Source organism: Bubalus kerabau, chromosome 7, assembly GCF_029407905.1.
Source record: "Bubalus kerabau isolate K-KA32 ecotype Philippines breed swamp buffalo chromosome 7, PCC_UOA_SB_1v2, whole genome shotgun sequence".
In the NCBI taxonomy this organism is placed as follows: domain Eukaryota; kingdom Metazoa; phylum Chordata; class Mammalia; order Artiodactyla; family Bovidae; genus Bubalus; species Bubalus kerabau.
This window is the reverse complement of record NC_073630.1, coordinates 65495617-65517649: the sequence shown is the minus strand read 5'-3', so window position 1 is coordinate 65517649 and position 22033 is coordinate 65495617. Positions and strand designations below refer to the sequence as shown.

Here is a 22033-nt window from a genome sequence, read left to right as displayed (position 1 = left end):
CAGTGATTTTGGAACCAAAAAAATAAAGTCTGACACTGTTTCCACTGCTTCCCCATCTATTTCCCATAAAGTGATGGGACCGGATGCCATGATCTTCATTTTCTGAATGTTGAGCTTTAAGCCAACTTTTTCACTCTCCTCTTTCACTTTCATCAAGAGGCTTTTGAGTTCCTCTTCACTTTCTGCCATAAGGGTGGTGTCATCTGCATATCTGAGGTTATTGATATTTCTCCCGGCAATCTTGATTCCAGCTTGTGTTTCTTCCAGTCCAGCATTTCTCATGATGTACTCTGCATATAAGTTAAATAAGCAGGTGACAATATACAGCCTTGACGTACTCCTTTTCCTATTTGGAACCAGTCTGTTGTTCCATGTCCAGTTCTAACTGTTGCTTCCTGACCTGCATACAGATTTCTCAAGAGGCAAATCAGGTGGTCTGGTATTCCCATCTCTTTCAGAATTTCCCACAGTTGATTGTGATCCACACAGTCAAAGGCTTTGGCATAGTCAATAAAGCAGAAGTAGATGTTTTTCTGGAACTCTCTTGCTTTTTCCATGATCCAGCAGATGTTGGCAATTTGATCTCTGGTTCCTCTGCCTTTTCTAAAACCAGCTTGAACATCAGGAAGTTCACGGTTCACATATTGCTGAAGCCTGGCTTGCAGAATTTTGAGCATTACTTTACTAGCTTGTGAGATGAGTGCAATTGTGCGGTAGTTTGAGCATTCTTTGGCATTGCCTTTCTTTGGGATTGGAATGAAAACTGACCTTTTCCAGTCCTGTGGCCACTGCTGAGTTTTCCAAATTTGCTGGCATATTGACTGCAGCACTTTCATGGCATCATCTTTCAGGATTTGAAATAGCTCAACTGGAATTCCATCACCTCCACTACCTTTGTTCATAGTGATGCTTTCTAAGACCTGCTTGACTTCACATTCCAGGATGTCTGGCTCTAGGTCAGTGATCACATCATCGTGATTATCTGGGATGTGAAGATCTTTTTTGTACAGTTCTTCTGTGTATTCTTGCCACCTCTTCTTAATATCTTCTGCTTCTGTTAGGTCCATACCATTCCTGTCCTTTATTGAGTCCATCTTTGCATGAAATGTTCCCTTGGTATCTCTGATTTTCTTGAAGAGATCTCTAGTCTTTCCCATTCTGTTTTTTTCCTCTATTTCTTTGCATTGATCACTGAGGAAGGCTTTCTTATCTCTTCTTGCTATTCTTTGGAACTCTGCATTCAGATGCTTATATCTTTCCTTTTCTCCTTTGCTTTTCGCTTCTCTTCTATTCACAGCTATTTGTAAAGCCTCCCCAGACAGCCATTTTGCTTCTTTGCATTTCTTTTCCATGGGGATGGTCTTGATCCCTGTCTCCTGTACAATGTCACGAACCTCATTCCATAGTTCATCAGGCACTCTATCTATCAGATCTAGGCCCTTAAATCTATTTCTCACTTCCACTGTATAATCATAAGGGATTTCATTTAGGTCATACCTGAATGCTCTAGTGGTTTTCCCTACTTTCTTCAATTTAAGTCTGAATTTGGCAATAAGGAGTTTATGATCTGAGCCACAGTCAGCTCCTGGTCTTGTTTTTGTTGACTGTATAGAGCTTCTCCATCCTTGGCTGCAAAGAATATAATCAATCTGATTTCAGTATTGACCATCTGGTGATGTCCATGTGTAGAGTCTTCTCTTGTGTTGTTGGAAGAGGGTGTTTGTTATGACCAGTGCATTTTCTTGGCAAAACTCTATTAGTCTTTGCCTTGCTTCATTCCATATTCCAAGGCCAAATTTGCCTGTTACTCCAGGTGTTTCTTGACTTCCTACTTTTGCATTCCAGTCCCCTATAATGAAAAGGGCATCTTTTTGGGTGTTAGTTCTAAAAGGTCTTGTAGGTCTTCATAGAACTGTTCAACTTCAGCTTCTTCAGCGTTACTAGTTGGGGCATAGACTTGGATTACTGTGATATTGAATGGTTTGCCTTGGAAACGAACAGAGATCATTCTGTCGTTTTTGAGATTGCATCCAAGTACTGTATTTCGGACTCTTTTGTTGACCATGATGGCTACTCCATTTCTTCTGAGGGATTCCTGCCCGCAGTAGTAGATATAATTGTCATCTGAGTTAAATTCAGTCAGTCCATTTTAGTTCACTGATTCCTAGAATGTCAACATTCACTCTTGCCATCTCTTGTTTGGCCACTTCCAATTTGGCTTAGTCAATCTAATCACACTAGGACCACAGCCTTGTCTAACTCAATGAAACTAAGCCATGCCTGTGGGGCAACCCAAGATGGGCGGGTCATGGTGGAGAGATCTGACAGAATGTGGTCCACTGGAAAAGGGAATGGCAAACCACTTCAGTATTCTTGCCTTGAGAACCCCATGAACAGTATGAAAAGGCAAAATGATAGGACACTGAAATAGGAACTCCCCAGGTCGGTAGGTGCCCAATATGCTACTGGAGGTCAGTGGAGACATAACTCCAGAAAGAATGAAGGGATGGATCCAAAGCAAAAACAATACCCAGCTGTGTATGTGACTGGTGATAGAAGCAAGGTCCGATGCTGTAAAGAGCAATATTGCATAGGAACCTAAATATACTTAACATATTTTTAATACATAGAATATATAAAAGCAAAACTGTGCTGGTTAACAAGCGGAGGAGTGGGGAGAAGCCCCTAACTGGCTCTCCCCTGACAACCCTACCTTGCCCTCATCATGGTCCATGAGAGGCTTTTCAGGACTTTGAGACTCTGTGGAGCACAGTTTGGAAACCGGATGATAGTCCTCTTGTCTGTGAAATTTTTTTAGGAAACATGCTTCTCAAAATTGCTCTAGATACTTTCCCTCACTTTTCAACAAAAAATCAGGTCATCCTGTGGTCATACATAGGACATTGCTGGACGTATTTGCAGTAGCGATGACCAATTAATGGTATTGTGGCATTGTATTAAAGACATTCAAAATACAAAAGATTTGTAGAGCTCTTCCTGAAAACAAGAATGTATTTTAATGTTACAAAATAAATGACAATTGTGTAATATGTTTAAGGTTACACCCTGCTGTCTATGTTATCCCTCCAGTGTTCGTTCAAACAAGTAATTCCATTTTCAAAATTTAGTTAAAGCCTTTTTTTCCCTGGGGGCTGTGACTCCTAGCATAATCTGAAAAAATATATCCAAATAGGCCAAGAACCTCCCAGGAGATTATGCCATCTGTCCTGTGGCACAGTGCTTTCTGACGTTTCTACCCAGCACATGTGAGCTCTGGAAGGTCCCCCTTTACCTCCAGGGTACAGTAAAGGAGAGGGAATGTGGGAGGCTGGACAAAATGCTCCTGATGGGCTTTTCCCTAGTGACAGTCATAGTTAGAGGATTTAGGACTTTTACATCCATCTGTGTAATGTCATCAACATCTCTGCTACACGGTTGGATAGTTTGGACTCCAGCACTTTCATTCAGATGTTAGACTTTTCAGGATTAAAAAGAGATCATTTCTAATGCTATGAGTTGTTTCAAGATGTTCCTGAAACATTTTTTTCTATTACTAAATAAAGGTCAGGAAGGTGACATTTATTACCGGGAAACCCAAGACGTTCAGGAACAAGAAGGTTCACATAGTTAAAATGCAGAAGGGATTATGAGAATCACATCATATACTCGAGGTGTCTTGACCCAGTTTGAGGATAATTGTAGCATCGCTTGGGTTTTGTGGACAGGAAACACCTCTTTGTCTCTGTTTATCACCACTTGAGAAAATTTACAGTTGTTTCATTTTTCAGACAACACACTTGACCTGCTTTACCTTCTTTAGCCTCTTTCTTTTGAAGGGCAGCGTATTTGGATTTATAATTTAGATTATGAAACCACTTATAGTGTTGGTCTGTGTCTTTAAATGTTAGATTATTTTTTAAGTTAAGAATTTATTTATTTGTATTTTGTCAGGGAGAAATTGCAAATAAACAGCAGAATAATTATCAAGCCTTATACTTCTGTAGCAGTGGTTTCTCTGAAATGTCTCACCTTCCTGATGAGTTCCTTTGAAAACTAGTAGTACAAAGAGTTCTGATCTTACTTATGGGGAATATTTTATAATTAAACCATTGTTTGAAACATGAAGGTGTTCCTTTATGGTAAATAGAGTTTTTGAAAATTTTTTTATATTTATTTGCTTCAATAGGAAAATGCAATTATATCTTTAGTATTATGTGAATTGCCTTGTAGTCATTTGAGATGCTTACAAAAGCAACTTATTTATCTTGAGCATTGCAGAAAATAATGAGATATATTATATAATACATGTCTAGATTGGGCAATGATCAAAACAGTATTTCCCTGATGATGACATTGTTCTTGTTTTCTTCTCATATTTTGAGGCATAAATTACAAAATATGCTTCTTGAAAAATGAAAATTTATGCTATGCTTCTGCCAACTTTTTTTTTTTTTTTGATTAATTATGGGTCAGAGAGGATCATTTTTGAACTTAATACTAATCAGGAAGCTACAGTTTGGGCAGTGTTTAGCTCCCCTTTGAATCAAGCTATGTTGTGTATTATATGTACAAATTTTATAATTCACAATTAATATCTATCCTCCACTAGATTGAAGCTTCATGAGACCAGGGTCGTTTTATCTTATTTGTCTCTGTGGCTCCAAGAACTGCCTCACTGAATAAATATTTGATGAATAAATTAATGAGTCAATTAAATAATTAATTCAAAGGCTAAATTTACTTAGTGTTTGCTTAACGAAAGCCTGCCTTCTATTACCCACATAGTGCGTGCTTTCTGCACGTGGAATATGTTGATTTCAAATGTGTTGTCACTAAGGATGTGACTTTAGAAAAGTCAGACAGTTAGAAAAGACAGATAAGGATTTTAAAGAATCCATTCGTTACAAATTTAGACTCAGTCATAAAAAAAAAAAAACCACCCTGTTTTCCAAGTTATTTAACATATAAATGTGGGAAGCACATGCAAATGCCCCGTGCCCCAGCGCTTGTCAGGTGCTGTTGTGGGCTCTGGGGGCATAGAAGGGGAAGAGGATGGAAAACTCCTTGTCTTCGTTTCAGTGCTGAGCATGAGGTAGTATTGAACACTGGAAAATGTCGTGGCAGACAGGACCTCGCACCCTGGGTGCTGCGACAGGCACTGAGCGAGGACAGTGAGGTAGTTCGTGGTCTTTTTTACATTATTTCCTTGATTCCTCCCCCCACATATGGTTGACATTTCTGGGGTTGTTTTTTTGTTAAAGCCTGCCTTGATGTGGCAGAATGTAGATCAACCATTACACTCTGGTGACTAACAGCAGTCCAGCACCCTTCCCAACGTGTGGCGGCGAGCCGTGTAGAGGATTCCTAGAGAAATATAAAGCTTAATGAAAAACAGAACTTTTCCTGAGCATTTATGACTGCCAAATTCACAGTAACTTCTGTATTCGCGTTGAACGCTTTTTCAGATAAAACTGCCCCGTTCTATTCTTAGTAGCTGCCAATATCACTTTCATTTGTACTAAAACCTGAAATGTACTAGATGAAAATTTACATGATGTGCTGGTGATTTCGTGGTTTCAAATTCCAGTAGTTTCCTGTTTTACTGTTTGCTTAAGAACATTCGCAGTCTGTCAGCTTATCTACTAAGGGGACCTGCCAGTTTTAGAGACTTTACTAAGCTCCACGTCCCCTGCTCCTCTGCTCCTTAACTTGATTATTTAGTTCCAGGGCTTCTGACATAGGGTGCGCAAAATGAGCCATTGGGGTAAGCAAGAAAACGTTATAACCTCTGTTTCTACTAATGTTTTATCTCACCTTTTTTTGTTTATAATTTGTTGCATTTTGCAATACATGTAATTTATTAATATTAACAAAGCAAGTGGGCTATACAAAAAATATAGACATCCCTAGGTCTTAAGTACTCAACATTTTTTTTTTACCTGACTACTCAAATAAAACAAAAAAAAAAAGAGGAAGTTGAGATAAACAATCTGTTTTCATCCTTATACCAACTTTAGTACAGCCATATTATTAGCCTTATCTTGCTAAGTGGGCTTCCCTGGAGGCTCAGTGGTATAGAATCTGCCTGCAATATGGGAGTGAGTTGAGTTGAGTTGAGTCACCGAGTCGTGTCCAACTGTTGCAACCCCATGGACTGTAGCCCACCAGCCTCCTCCGTCCATGGAATTCTCAGGCAGGAATACTGGAATGGGTTGCCATTTCCTTCTCCAGGGTATCTTCCCAACCCAGGGATCAAACCTGGGTCTCCTGCACTGCAGGCAGATTCTTTACCGACTGAGCTACCAGGGAAGCCCAATGCAGGAGACCAGGGTTCAATTCCTGGGCTGGGAAGATCCAGCATGGCAACCCACTCCAGTATTCTTGCTTGGAGAATTCCATGGACAGAGGAGCCTGGCGGGCTCAGTCCATGGGGTTGCAAAGAGTCGGGCACAACTGAGTGACTAAGCAGCGGCGGCAGCAGCATATCCAGTAGTTGGCTGAGCAGGGATTCAAATTGCAGTTCAGTCTTAATTCCAAATCGCATGTTCCTAATCCATATGTCATTCTGCTAGTGGTTTAAAAGAAAGCAAGAATGTATGTAAAACATTGGCATCTTGAAAAATAAAATGTAACTACTCATACAGTTGAGTCATCATGAAATCAGCTCTTGGAATTGGGAGACATGGTGTGTTCAGGACCCATCCGCTTAGGAAATGAGACAAGCTGTGTGTGCCCTGTGTGATGTAATATACTCTATCCTCCTTCAGGGTGAAGGTGGGGATTTGCTTGTTGTGATTTTCCCTCAGCTTCTCTTTTAGAGTCTTCTTACTGAAAGTACTTAGTGTTCCCTTAGATCTCTAATCCCACGCTCCTCCTTTCTGGCTGATCAAACCCTTATTATGAATGCTTTGCGGTAGACTTTGCACAATGGGTTTTGCTGTCTTCTCACTCAGATAAGATGGATGTGTTGTTTTTGCTGGCTACACCCAATGGCCCCTCAAACCCTGATTCTTTTCAGCTGGGTGTGTGAATTCTGACCTTATTTGGCAAGCCCTTGGCTGTGTGAGAGTCCAAATATGATTTCTTGGTTTAAAAAGCACCAAGATAAAAGCTCCTTCTTGGCCTGGGTGGCACGATTTCTCCAGAACTAGGTCAATGAGGCATGCCAGTGATTTAACACTCAGTCTAGCCCAGCTTTAGCTGAAAGGACAGAGGTACAAGATTTCTCTTCTCTTAAATGCAACCACTTTGTTGCGTGCAAAGTGATTTTGAGAAGGGAAGCCCAAGAGTGAATGATGTCCAGTGGAATGCGGCAGTCTTGGAGAGCCAGCATTATGGAATGCCTCTGAGAGGCCCATGGCCATCAGGGACTCTGTATTCCAGAGCTCCCATATTTTAAAGCTAACAAGTGTGATGACTGCCTTAACCTCTGAACTGGTCTTGCACCCTCCGTTCTTCCCAGTCCATCCCCAGTTAGACACCAGTGAACTTTCTGAGATATAAATCTGATCCTGTCCCTCCCCTTCTGAAATTCTTCTCCAGATGCTCTGTGCCTTTGGAATCCCCAACATAAAAAAATAACCACTTTGATTTTCATTCCCTGCCAGCTCTTCCAGGCTCATCGTTTTCCTAACTTACTATTCAGAGTTTGAGATGACTGATCCAATTTTATCATCAGAACCACCCTATTAAATTAGCGTTATTTAAATCATCACATACCTCCCTTCATTTATCGGTTCCATATTGACTAAATGGCAGCTTCTCAAACACAATATGCTTTAGCATACCTACATCTTCGCACATGTGATGTCTTCTGTTTGGAATTTCTTCACCCATCCCTCCCCACCTCTCCCTAGTGCTTGGCTAAGTCTTAATTCTTCTTTAGGATTTAAGGTCAGATGTTAACTGATGTTGGATGGGTTTTTTGAGCCACCCAGACTAAGAAAATACTTATTTCCTGTGTTTATCTTTTGTATGCACAGAAAATTTTGTGTTTACTTTTAAGATCGTATATAGCATATAGTCATGTGATTATTTAGGGAGAGTACTGTTTTTCTCTGATGGTAATCATATATTACAGTTGAGAGGCTTTGTCTGTAGTTTGGGATTGGAAGGAGAGGAGAGAAATGGGACCGGAGGACCTAAGGCCAGGCTAAGGAAGAAGGGTTGGAGCTGACCAAGGAAGTATCAAGACTGATCAGTCAGAATGGAGGCCGGTGCAGAGATGGGCTGCTCGCCACTATTCCACATCAAGGGTCTGCAAACTCCAGCCCAAGAACCACTTCCACTCACCACCTGTTTTTGTAAATAAAGTTTCATTAGAACATAGCTCCACCCATGTGTTTACAAATTGTCTCTACAATGACAGAATTGAGTCATTGCAGCACAGAGTGTATGACCCTCAAACCTGAAAATATTTACCATCTGTCACTTGATAGAAGGAGTTTTGTCAGCCTTGCTGGAGATGAGCAGTTAGGTCCTCAAACCAGCAGCTTAGTTACCAGTGCACATTTCCAGGTTTCACCAGAGACGAACTCAGTGAAAAGCTCTGGGTATAGGGTCCGCTGATCTGTGTAATAAGCCCTTCAGGTAGAATATGAAGACCCCTGCTCTCCATTCCTACTCCTGTGGCTAAGTACTTGGGGCTTGATGACTGCCAGGCAGCAGAAGCTAGGAGAAACAGATACCAATGTAAAGCAAGGAGCATACAGTCAGAAAACAAGGCAGGGAGCAACCCAAAAAACAGATTCTGAAGCACAGATCCCAGGAAGGAAGGGACTCTGGTTGTGTCCCACTGTCTTGCCCAGAATGGCAAGGGTGTGTGGGTGTGTGAGAGAGAGACAGTGCAGGCATGCATAGGGGTGTGTGTGTGTGAATGCAGGCATGCGTGTGTGATTGGAAGGGAGTCCGTCCCAGAGTGTGAATCTGGGGCATACAGGTGGAAAACAGGAAGCAGGCGCCCCTGGCCAGAGAGCCTCAGGACTGAGGCTGAAACCCCTTCATAGAAACAGATGAGAACTAAGAACTGAGCAACAGAGACAAATGTTTCAGAGCGTGATGGTTTATATAAGATTCTAACTTTCATTTAATCTCAGGTTCGCTCCTCATTCGCTGCCCTGGGATGTGTATTATTCTTGGTGTCTTGTTCTTACCATCCCAGCTCAGCTGCACCCTGATTCAGTCTTATATAGTTTACTCAACCTCCCTGCTAACTGAAGGAATCTGTGAGCACTTAACAGTATCTGATATTTCTCGGCTACAGAAATGTTTCTTCATTCTCCGAATCACATCTTATTTTATGTTGTAATAAAGGTTGCCAAATGTTACTAGTATTTATCCATATTTACTCCAGTGATAACATTTATTTGCCAGTATTATTTCTTTTATTTGTCTTCAAAGAAACTTCTGCCAAATAGTCCGTGTTGTAATCTGAAGCCCAAGTTACTGTGCTTTTTCTCATTTAGAAACATATCACAAACTTTAAAAAAAAAATCCAAAATAGATCTAAACCCTGAGACAATATTTGTTAACATGGAATAAATCACTTTGAGGTTCTGTTATTTAGTAAAATATACATGTATTGGGGAAAAAATGTAATTTCTAAATCTGTCATAATACATTTTCCCCTAGTTTTTAAGTACTCTGCATGAAGCTTTTTATCTTTACTAGGGTAGAACTTTTATGTTTTTATCTTTTTTAAAAAAAATTACATCAGAAACATCTAAAAGAGAAAATAAGATTATTGAGGACTTTACTGGGTAAATAAATATTATTTCATAATTTTCAGTGATAACTAAATCTATGTCAAAGAGGCATCAACTGAAACCTTTATAACTTTTGGCACAGTTACATTTTGAAAGTAAAATTAGTGTTTTAGGCTTTTTTCTTTTTTTAATTCCGTAAATGCCATGGGAATTTTATCACGTTTCAACACTAGCTGAATATGTAATTCCCATGGTGACCATTAGTGGCCATCTGTGTAAGGTAATACATGTTTGGGATGAAATTGATTACGGCCTAAACACTCTTGTGTTAAGATCAGGAAAAGCACGCAAAGTTCAAATCTTTTTTCCTAATGATTGTTATGTAGCTAAAGATATTAATTTCCAGAGACTGAACAGTCTATCACTCAAGATCTAATCTCACAACAAATGACATCGAAGCCAAAGGAAAGGAAGCCGCAGAGCCGTCCACTAAAATTAGTAAGTGCCCTGCTCGAGGAGCTCTCAGGATAAAGGGGAAATGAACAGCTTTCAGATGCAGTGTTTCTTTTACAGGCAGCAAGGTAAACCCACTGCAGTTTTGCTGACTATTCAGAAATGTTTCACTAGAAATTCCGGTTCTCATAGCCACCAACACGCTGCACATTAACCTGCTAGGACATTTCTCAACATGTACATTGCTGGCCCTACATCTTTGGTGCTTTATTTTTGCCTGGTTTGAAAAATGTTTCCTTTTTACCTGTACAAAACCAGCTGCTTTCCTTCTTTCAAATGTGCTTTCAATATAATCTCCACCGTGCAGTCATTTTATTTTTATTAGGCTTGTTCACGGCAGTGGATACCCATGTACTTCCTGTGCTCATTTATCCCCTTAGAGTAGAACTAGAAAACATACAAATATATTTGTTTATTTATTTCTAATTAATGTATTCACATCTTGGCTTTCATATTATCTTCCCCAGGGTTTTGTGAAAAAATAACTTTTTGGTTTAAAATTTTTGAGAGCATGTATTACTCAACTATTTTCATGAGATCCTTTAAAAATCTTATCATGCTTTCTGTAGAACATCTAACATTTGAAAACAGCTCTATCCTGGTCTTTGCTGGGATGTGGGCCAGAATGATTTAGCTACTAATGCCCTAAGAGTAGCTGAAAGAATTGATGAAATCATTGTCTCAGCGTTGAAATTCATCAATTGTGAGACTAGCATAGTTGCTGCTGAACTGGTCTTCCTTTTCATTCTTGAACTTCTTGATGATAATTATTCATCAGGTTTTGATAGATTTCGAATCTGCTTCCCATTAAAGATAATAAAGTAATGCCATGTTTTTAAAGAAGGAAATTTGCCTTCCTGTCGTATATATTATATACTAAGAAGTCATGCATCAAGTGCACCTAATAGCTGCGTAAGTTATTTGGAGTATATTGAAGGGAAAATGGTCTAGATTGCAACAGTACTTTAGAACATTTGGATTTGGGTGTTTGGGGTTTTTTGTTGTTTTTTTTTCTTTGTCATTCACTCTCTGCAAATATGTCAAACTCTGACTATCAGTGTTCTGGGGATACAATATAAAGATGAATAAGACATGGTCCATGCTTTCTCTTTCAATTTAAAACTTCAGTTTCTTTATAAAAGACTCCCCAGAGCCCTTCTTCAGCATCACCTCAGTACCTGGGCTTACAGGGTTCTTCCTTGAGTCAGCACTTAGTGCTCAGGCCAGCATTCTTACAAGGAATATACCCAAAACAGGGCCCTTCCCTCCCTGTTGCCAAATTGGGACATCAGCCTGCAACCAGAGCGAGACCTCCATTTGTTCCTCTCCCTAATATTACTTGAGTAGAGAAGTACTTGAATAAAGAAGTCCTTACTAGCCCTTAACACACTGATGCCCATTTCATTTACTTCAGCCAATATTTATGAGACTGAGAGCTGACTGTTGTTCTGGACACCGTTGTTGACAGAAGGCACAAGAAGGGGATGGGCGATACAGGAAATCTTGGTTCAAGCCCTACCCTTCTATAATCTTACCCCAGTATTCACTCTCGTTTATCATGGCCCCTATCTGGGCTTTTGTCACCTCATTTGTAAAACAAGGAGCTTGGAGACATGGTCCCTACTTTTGAACAAAAGTACCAGAGTCATACATTTAAGCAGTTAACCTTAATATGATAAATTAAGGGCTTCCCTAGTAGCTCAGATGGTTAAGAATCTGCCTGCAATGCAGGAGACCTGGGTTCAACCCCTAGGTTAGGAAGCTCCCCTGGAGAAGAGAATAGCAATCCACTCCAGTATTCTTGATCAGAGAATTCCATGGACAGAGGAGACTGGCAGGCTATAGTCCATGAGGTTGCAAAGAGTCAGATAAGACCCAGCAACTAACACTTTCACTTTCAAGATGTGTAAAAATGGCAAAGCTCTATCAGAGCACAGCAGAGGGAAAAACTTGAGTTAAGAAGTAAATGAAAACTTCAAAAAAGCAGTAGCTTTTGAATTTGGGCTTATAGGGTGAGCCAGAGCAGGGCAGTGGGGGATATCAGGGCAGTGGAGGATATGTGTGTATCTATGTTCATACTATCGTGTTGGAGAAGACTCTTGAGAGTCCCTTGGACTGCAAGGAGATCCAACCAGTCCATTCTGAAGGAGATCAGCCCTGGGATTTCTTTGGAAGGAATGATGCTAAAGCTGAAACTCCAGTACTTTGGCCACCTCATGCGAAGAGTTGACTCACTGGAAAAGACTCTGATGCTGGGAGGGATTGGGGGCAGGAGGAGAAGGGGACGACAGAGGATGAGATGGCTGGATGGCATCACTGACTCGATGGACATGAGTCTGAGTGAACTCCAGGAGTTGGTGATGGACAGGGAGGCCTGGCGTGCTGCGATTCATGGGGTCGCAAAGAGTTGGACACGACTGAGCAACTGATCTGATCTGATCTGATCTGATGTCCATACGTATACATGTAAATATATACATGCGTGTATATACAAACACAAACAGAAGCAGAAGATATTAAGGTGGCAAGATAGAGGTGGCAAGAATACACAGAAGAACTATACAAAAAAAGATCTTCATGACCCAGATAACCACGATGGTGTGATCACTCACCTAGAGCCAGACATCCTAGAATGTGAAGTCAAGTGGACCTTAGGAAGCATCACTACGAACAAAGCTAGTGGAGGTGATGGAATTCCAGTAGAGCTATTTCAAATCCTGAAAGATGATGCTGTGAAAGTGCTGCACTCAATATGTCAGCAAATTTGGAAAACTCAGCAGTGGCCACAGGACTGGAAAAGGTCAGTTTTCATTCCAATCCCAAAGAAAGGCAATGCCAAAGAATGCTCAAACTACCACACAGTTGCACTCATCTCACATGCTAGTAAAGTAATGCTCAAAATTCTCCAAGCCAGGCTTCAGCAATATGTCAACCATGAACTTCCTGATGTTCAAGCTGGTTTTAGAAAAGGCAGAGGAACCAGAGATTAAATTACCAATATCCGCTAGATCATCGAAAAAGCAAGAGAATTCCAGAAAAACATCTATTTCTGTTTTATTGACTATGCCAAAGCCTTTGACTGTGTGGATCACAATAAACTGGAAAATTCTGAAAGAGATGGGAATACCAGACCACCTGATTTGCCTCTTGAGAAATTTGTATGCAGGTCAGGAAGCAACAGTTAGAACTGGATATGGAACAACAGACTGGTTCCAAACAGGAAAAGGAGTATGTCAAGGCTGTATATTGTCACCCTGCTTATTTAACTTCTATGCAGAGTACATCATGAGAAACGCTGGGCTGGAAGAATCAAGATTGCCGGGAGAACTATCAATAACCTCAGATATGCAGACGACACCACCCTTATGGGAGAAAGTGAAGAAGAACTAAAGAGCCTCTTGATGAAAGTGAAAGTGGAGAGTGAAAAAGTTGGCTTAAAGCTCAACATTCAGAAAACTATGATCATGGCATCTGGTCCCATCACTTCATAGCAAATAGATGGGAAAACAGTGGAAACAGTGGCTGACTTTATTTTGGGGAGCTCCAAAATCACTGCAGATGGTGATTACAGCCATGAAATTAAAAGATGCTTACTCCTTGGAAGGAAAGTTATGACCAACCTGGACAGCATATTAAAAAGCAGAGACATTACTTTGCCAACAAAGGTCTGTCTAGTCAAGGCTATGGTTTTTCTAGTAGTCATGTATGGATGTGATAGTTGGACTGTGAAGAAAGCTGAACGCTGAAGAATTGATGCTTTTGAACTGTGGTGTTGATGAGGACTCTTGAGAGTCCCTTGGACTGCAAGGAGATCCAACCAGTCAATACTAAAGGAAATCAGTCCTGAATATTCATTGGAAAGACTGATGCTAAAGCTGAAACTCCAGTAGTTTGGTCACCTGATGGGAAGAACTGACTCATTGGAAAAGACCCTGATGCTGGGAAGGATTGAAGGGGGAGGAAAAGGAGACAGCAGAAGATGAGATGGTTGGATGGCATCACCGACTTGATGAACATGAGTTTGCGTAAGCTCTGAGATTGGTGATGGACAGGAAAGTCTGGCGTGCTGCAGTCCATGGGGTCGCAAATAGTTGGACACAACTTGAGCAACTGAACTGGACTGGATGCATGTGCACACGTCTACGTTTCAGCATTGTGGCAGAGACTGTTAACTGGCTAATTTACTACCTACTCCCATCCCCGTTCTGCCTTGCCACCTCCACTAGGTCTAGAAAAGTTAAATGTTGATAGTTAGGGATGGCCGTGTAGCACCGTCTGGCAAGTTGCTATTTTTGGAAATACGCTGAGGAATTTTATAAATTTGCTCTTCAAATAAGAGATGGATGCATTTGGTTTCACCTCCTTATTCTTGTCTCACAGTGGAGGTTGCAGCTGTGACAGTCTCATTGAGACACTGAGAGAGATCTAGAGAAGGAGAGAAAATATAGTCAAGCCAACCATCTTTGGCCCAAAATACCCACTTCAGTACTAATGATGTAAGAAATATGGAACTTTACTTAAGCTACTTTTAGTCAGATTTTCCTATTATTTATAGCCAAAAACATTCCTAAGTAATAGACTCAGCAACTATACCCACACACACTCTCTCAATTTTACATGTTTGTATATATATTTAACTTTATTTTCCATACCTACCAAGACTTGGGGCTATTTTTAGACTTGGATTTTGATGAAAAGTAAATAGGACTTAATGTTAGAGAAAAAAATAGAAAGTGGAATGCCTTCTTCGTTATTACCAACCCAGACACTATCCTTTGCAATAATTTCCCTTGTATCTGTTCTGTCCTTGTCTGATAGTGGAAATGAAACATGAAGGCAAGCAGGAAGAGAATGGTTGAGAAGAAAGATAAATGCTGAAGTAGTTCATTCTGGAGGTTAGGTTATGGGGAAATGCCTAAGACTAGGAATTAGTTTGTTGTGGCTTGCAGAACACCATTGGAAGGGTTCCCAAGTGGTTACAATGCCTGGTCACATGATAGATAGGTTTAAATCCTAGTCCATCGTTGCACATACCTATGTATTTAGGACAAAAACACCATTAGCTGTTTCCATTTGGCAAGCCAGGGTTCCCTAGCAGCCAGGAGATTGTTCTCCCTTTCCCTCCATTTAGGAAGTTGAGAGAAGAAACCATTCTTCTTTGTCCGAGATTGGAACAGCTTTCCACAGAGTGTTTTGGTTGTGTTCAGTCTTATATGAAAGATACCATCAAATAAGCAAGAGATCTTTAATGGACTCCGACGTGGAACCATGTAAAAAACACTCAGCCTGTTCTTTCTTTCAGAGACCAATGCGGTCGCTTTGTTTATTGCGCCTTTATTCATCCTAACTGTACTGTGTGTCTACATATCCTGACTCTGTATCCGATTGTCATTTAATAATGTCAGCATGTAACTTTGCTCTTTTTCAACCAGGTCACTTGGATTATTCTTCACTGTGGTGACCTTCCATAGTTTGTGTTTTTATTTTTTCTTAGTAGCTGCCTGCTCCTATTTAACTGTTTTTGATTCCCTCCTTCTACCTGTGTGTGTGTGTGTGTGTGTGTGTGTGTATGTGTGTTTAGAATCAGTTCCTTACCTTAGTGGGGAGGAAAGTAGCTTCAGTCTTCTGTCAGAAGTACTGGTTGAGATTTAGGAATCCTTGAGAGAAAAAACTCAGTGGGATAGTTGGAATTCACACTGAATTCATAGATTATCATTTAGTCTCTGATTTTAAAACACTTTAATGTTTTGTTCCTAAAGACTCTAAACCATTTTCTTAATCTTAAAAATGTTGCTGCTCTTTTTCTTCAGAATCTTCAACTACTGGGAGCCACAGCCATTGAGGATAAATTACAAGATCAAGTGCCTGAAACCATAGAAACTCTAATGAAAGCAGACATCAAAATCTGGATCCTTACGGGAGACAAGCAGGAAACTGCCATTAACATTGGTAATTCAGCTAGTTTAAACTTTATGTCATGGTGCTTTTTAACATGTTTTGATACATTTTAGAAGATAGATTTGAGATATTTCAAAATTTGAAAGATTTAGTGTTTTGAGATTTCCTTATTCGTAGTTTCACTCAGCTTATCTATTTACTTATGGCCCCAGTGCCCCCTTTATAAGATGCAGTGATTATCTATACAGCCAAACTTTAGCTCTTGCAGCCACATAGTGCCCTCTCTCACCTTTGAACTCTGCCTGCCCCTAATTCACCTCCATAATTGACACACGTGAATGAACTTTCTGCAGTTGTCTGCCGGAGTCTGGAGACTAGAATTATGGCAAGCTTCTATACTGACACTTGTTTATGTGACCAAAGGTTATTTCTGAGATAGGAAGTAAGGTTTTGCCAGTTTTCATTGATCTAACAATTAATTCTGATTTCACAAAAAGAGTTTATATTAGTCAGCTCGGGCTGCCATAATCGAATATGGCATATTAGGTGACTTAAGCATCAGAAAGTTATCTCTTCGCAGTCCTAGGAGCTGGAGTCCCAAATCAAGATGTCAGCAAGTTGGTTTCTCCCAAGGCCTCCCCTCTTGGCTTGCAGATGGTCACATCTCTGTGTGTCCGCGCCTGACCTCTCCTCTGTGGATGCTCACAGCGCATCTGGTGTTCTGTCCTCTTCCTATAAGGACACTAGTCCTGTTGGATGAGGGATCACCCTTATGATCTCGTTTAACTTTAACTCTTTGAAGACCCTGTCTCCAAATGCTGTCACACTGGTGGCTGGGGCTTCAACATATGAATTGGGAGGTGGGACACAATTCAGTCTGTAACAGAGGAGAAAGGTAATGTTTGCTGGTAGAGGCCTGTAGTACCAATAATGTGCAAGAAAAATAGTCATTTTCCCCCCCAAATTCAGCAGTAGTATGTTGCCTGAGCTCTGTGAACCCTGACATCAACCTCTGGATGATACTGATGATACAAATTACACACAAAACTCTCCCAAAATTAAAGAAACCATTTTAGGAGTATTCACAAACTAAAACCATCTTTTTTGAAAGTCATTAAGTATCATATATTAAAAAGAAAAGATTTTAGCTAATATTCCTTTTATAAATGTGAGTAATCAGTATATTCTGTGATAAATACTATACTTATAAATATAGTATTTATATTAAACTATGAATACTATAAATTCATAGTTCAGTTCAGTTGCTCAGTCATGTCGGACTCTTTGCGACCCCACGAATTGCAGCATGCCAGGCCTCCCTGTCCATCACCAACTCCTGCAGTTCACCCAGACTCATGTCCATCGAGTCGGTGATGCCATCCAGCCATCTCATCCTCTGTCGTCCCCTTCTCCTCCTGCCCCCAATCCCTCCCAGCATCAGAGTCTTTTCCAATGAGTCAACTCTTCGCATGAGGTGGCCAAAGGACTGGAGTTTCAGCTTTAGCATCATTCCTTCCAAAAAACACCCAGGACTGATCTCCTGGATATCAGGAGACCTGGAAAATGCAAATATGATAAAGTAGTGTAACTACAGATAGAGGGGGAATGTATGGTGGTTAAGAGTGATCTGTGGGGAAGATGAACAGTCCTCAGGATGGTCCTGGATATGTAGCCAGTGTGAAAATACCTATGAAAAGGAGAGAAGGGTGGTGGTTTCTAGTAACCCTTAACTTCTAGAATCCTAAAAGTTCTTCCTAGAAAAAGGAAAGTAAGATTCATTCATTCAGCAAATGAGTATGGTGCCTGTGGTACCAGGCATCAGTTAAGAACACAGAACAAAACGTATCAGAACCTCTGCCACCGGAACTCAGATTCTGGTCAGGGAAACAGACAATAATATAAATGAGAAAAACACGTAATATACTTGATGGCAATAATTGTTCTAAAGAAAAATAAAGCAGGGAAGGAGAAGAGGGCATTACACTGCTGCTACTGCTGCTAAGTCGACTTCAGTCGTGTCTGACTCTGTGCGACCCCAGAGACGGCAGCCCACCAGGCTCCGCCGTCCCTGGGATTCTCCAGGCAAGAACACTGGAGTGGCTTGCCATTTCCTTCTCCAATGCATGAAAGGGAAAAGTGAACGTTTTCACTTTACACAGAGGGGTTCCATTTTAAATCAGGAAGTCAGGAAGAAGTACTGAAAAAGGGAAAGCCCAGGAACAACCTATGAGAAGAAAGGGAGCTTGTCACTCAAATGATTCGGGACAGCTGTCTTCTGTGCAACAGAAAGAGCAGATATGCCCAGGGCTAGAGGAGGCGAGGTGCGCGCTGCAACGGCTCAGGTTGGATGCAGCCACCTACACTGTTGTCCAGTCTTGGCATTTACTCTCAGATGGAAAACCACTGCATGGTGCTGAACTAAGTGCAGGAAACACTTGATCTGACTTTCCTATTAAAAAAAAAAACTCTATGTATCTGTCTGGCTGCTAGACTCAGAGTAGACTCAAAGGGAAGCAAGTATTGAAGCAGGAAGGCCAGACACTGTTGAATTAATCCAAGCAGGACATGGTGGTGCTTGGACCTGGGTGGTAAAATAGAGGTGGTGAGGAATGGTTGGATTCTGAATGTGTTTTTGAAGGTACAGCCAACAGGATTGATTGATAGATTAGACACAGAGTATGGGAGAAAGGAAGGAATCCCAGGTAACTTCAAGGTGCTTTAGCCTTAGCAATTGAAGGATGGAGTTGCCATTAACCAAATGAGGAAGACTAAAGGAGGAGTGAGTTTTCTGGAGGGAAAACTTCCTTCTTTCTGAAGGGAGGTTAAGAGCCTAATTTTAGATGTGTTAAGTTGGAGATGTTTATTTTACACCTAAATTTCTGCTGTAAAGTAAGCACTGCCATGTGAGAGTCCAGAGTTCAGGAAAGAGGGATTTATGAGATCTAGAATGGTCAACATTTCAGTCCAGTTCAGTTGCTCAGTTGTGTCCGACTCTTTGCAACCCCATGGACTGCAGCACGCCAGGCTTCCCTATCACCAACTCTCAGAGCTTGCTCAAACTCATGTCCATCAAATCAGTGATGCCATCCAACAATCTCAATCTCTGTCGTCCCCTTCTCCTGCCTTCAATCTTTCCCAGCATCAGGGTCTTTTCCAATGAGTCAGTTCTTCACATCACGTGGCCAAAGTATTGGAGTTTCAGATTTAGCATCAGTCCTTCCAATGAATATTAGGACTCATTTCCTTTAGGATAGACTGCTTTGATCCTCTTGCAGTCCAAGGGACTCTTGAGAGTCTTCTCCAACATAACAGTTCAAAAGCATCAATTCTTCAGTGCTCAGCTTTCTTTACAGTCCAACTCTCACATCCATACATGAATATCTGGAAAAACCATAGCTTTGACTAGATGGACCTTTGTTGGCAAAGTAATATCTCTGCTTTTTAATATGCTGTTTAGGTTGGTCGTAACTTTTCTTCCAAGGAGTAAGCATCTTAATTTCATGGCTTCAATCACCATCTGCAGTGATTTGGGAGCTCCCCAAAATAAAGTCAGCCAGTGTTTCCACTGTTTCCCCATCTATTTGCCATGAAGTGATGGGACCAGATGCCATGATCTTAGTTTTCTGAATGTTGAGCTTTAAGCCAACTTTTTCACTCTTCTCTTTCACTTTCATCAAGAGGCTCTTTAGTTCTTCTTCACTTTCTGCCATAAGGGTGGTGTCATCTGCATACCTGAGGTTATTGATATTTCTCCTGGCAATCTTGATTCCAGCTTGTGCTTCCTCCAGCCCAGCATTTCTCATGATGTACTCTGCATATAAGTTACATAAGCAGGGTGACAATATACAGCCTTGACGTACTCCTTTCCCGATTTGGGATCAGTCTGTTGTTCCATGTCCAGTTCTAACTGTTGCTTCTTGACCTGCGTACAGATTTCTCAGGAGGCAGGTAAAGTGGTCTAGTATTCCCATCTCTTGAAGACTTTTCCACAGTTTATTGTGATCCACACAGTCAAAGGCTTTGGCATAGTCAATAAAGCAAAAATAGATGTTTTTCTGGAACTCTCTTGCTTTCTGGATGATCCATTGGATGTTGGCGATTTGATCTCTGGTTCCTCTGCCTTTTCTAAATCCAGCTTGAATATCTGAACGTTCACAGTTCATGTACTGTTGAAGCCTGGCTTGGAGAATTTTGAGCATTACTTTGCTAGCGTGTGAGATGAGTGCAATTGTGCGGTAGTTTGAACATTCTTTGACATTGCCTTTCTTTGGGATTGGAATGAAAACTGAGGAATGAGATCACAAAAGAACTAAGTGTAGATGGTACTGTTTTAAATGTGAGCTGGGCCAAAAAGGTTGCCTATTTTTGTCTAGCCACATTCAGCTATAGGCACACAAGTGGGCAGAGTTGGTTTGATCAGCAGGTGAGTTTGCCCTGCACCAAGTACAGCAAAGCAAGAGAGAGCAGGAGAAAAGAAAATGTGATAACAGTCCAAGGGCAGGAAGATAGATAGTGGTGGGATCAATGGTCCAAGAGAAACCCAGACAACCTCCTGCATCCTTCTCCCAAACAACCGCTGGCCCATCGTCTGCTCTACATGTTGGTCATCATGAAGGGTATGCCATAGGCATTTAACAGTTTTCAGAACATTGAGAATCCTTACTGTATTCTCTTTCCATGTTCGTTTATTAAGGCAGCCTTAACCTGTCAGGTGATGTCCTTGTATCTTATCCCTCTTTTATAGCAAGCAAAGTATTTCTTTTTCAAACTTCTGCAGATCTAGAAGACAGCTGACTGCCATCTTTCTTGTTCAAATAGATAGCATTTTAATTTTACCAAATAATATAGATAAAATTCAGAATTTTTGTAGTTTTAGCATTTTAACATCTTCATCTTCTTTCTCTAGAGAAATTAATTATGTCAACCAATTTACTCTGTTTGGACATAGGGCACTCCTGCAAACTTCTGAGGAAGAACATGGGAATGATTGTTATAAATGAAGGCTCTCTTGATGTAAGTAAGATTATCTTTTTGAAAGACTTTTAGTAACTTACCTTGTATTTTATATTCAGCTAACTTGAGATATTTTGTTTTCCTGGGTTAAAAGGTGCCTTATTACTATCATTCTGCTGGAACAGATGTACACTGTTTTGAACCACTGATGTAAATAGATGCTAGTTTTGTGTCTTTAACAGCTAAAAGAAATTGCTAAACGTTGTGAGACCAAAAAGCTGCTTTACAAAAGCATTATGTCAAGAGATTGCTGAGTGACTACAGCTTCTTTGTATCTGCCTGAGTATTTTGTATATTTCAGTATTACTACATATTATATATGTAATATTTCAGTATTAATATTTTGCTTCTTTTTTTAAAAAAAGTGAAAGCTATTGAACAACACCAAATAGCCAACAGTCAACTTTTTTTTTAATGTCTGAAGTTCAGAGCTGACATAGAAATTCCTAGGATGTCTTTTTTCATGACTATGATCGCATGAAGTTATATTTGGAAAAGAGGGAAACATTTTTTAGGAGTATAAAAGATAAAAGTTAACCCCCCAAAATGTAGGTCATGGCCTGTAAATATTTCAAAGGAAAGATGACTATTTGCAATTTAAGGTGGAAGACAGAACAGGAAAGGTGATATACAGCTGCTTGAAATAGCCCTTGTGACGCAAAGAGCAGAACAGAGGAAACCTGATAACTCGGGATGTTGGAGAAGCTGAGAGGCCAGCTCTGTGGAAGGGATGGTGAAGAAGTAGATGTTTAGAAGTTGGGTATAGACAGGAAATTACATGTAAGAAGTACTTTGTTTCTGATTTTTAGACTGGAATAATGATCTCTTCTTTATTATTGTGCTTAAAATGCGCTTCCCTTTCTTGTGAAATCTTTGAGCACCTTGTAGCCTGAGGAATAATATAT

General features: G+C 40.5%; 1 protein-coding gene across 5 annotated transcripts in view; it reads left to right on the top strand.

Moving 5' to 3' along the window:
• Positions 1-22033, top strand: part of ATP8A1 (ATPase phospholipid transporting 8A1) — a 234308-nt gene that overhangs the window by 115450 nt on the left and 96825 nt on the right. For all 5 annotated transcript variants that reach the window (XM_055588440.1, XM_055588437.1, XM_055588436.1 and 2 more), the window contains 2 exons: positions 16028-16166; positions 21064-21128. In XM_055588440.1, the coding sequence (XP_055444415.1) occupies positions 16028-16166; positions 21064-21128 (204 nt within the window). The remainder of the gene's footprint in view (positions 1-16027; positions 16167-21063; positions 21129-22033) is intronic.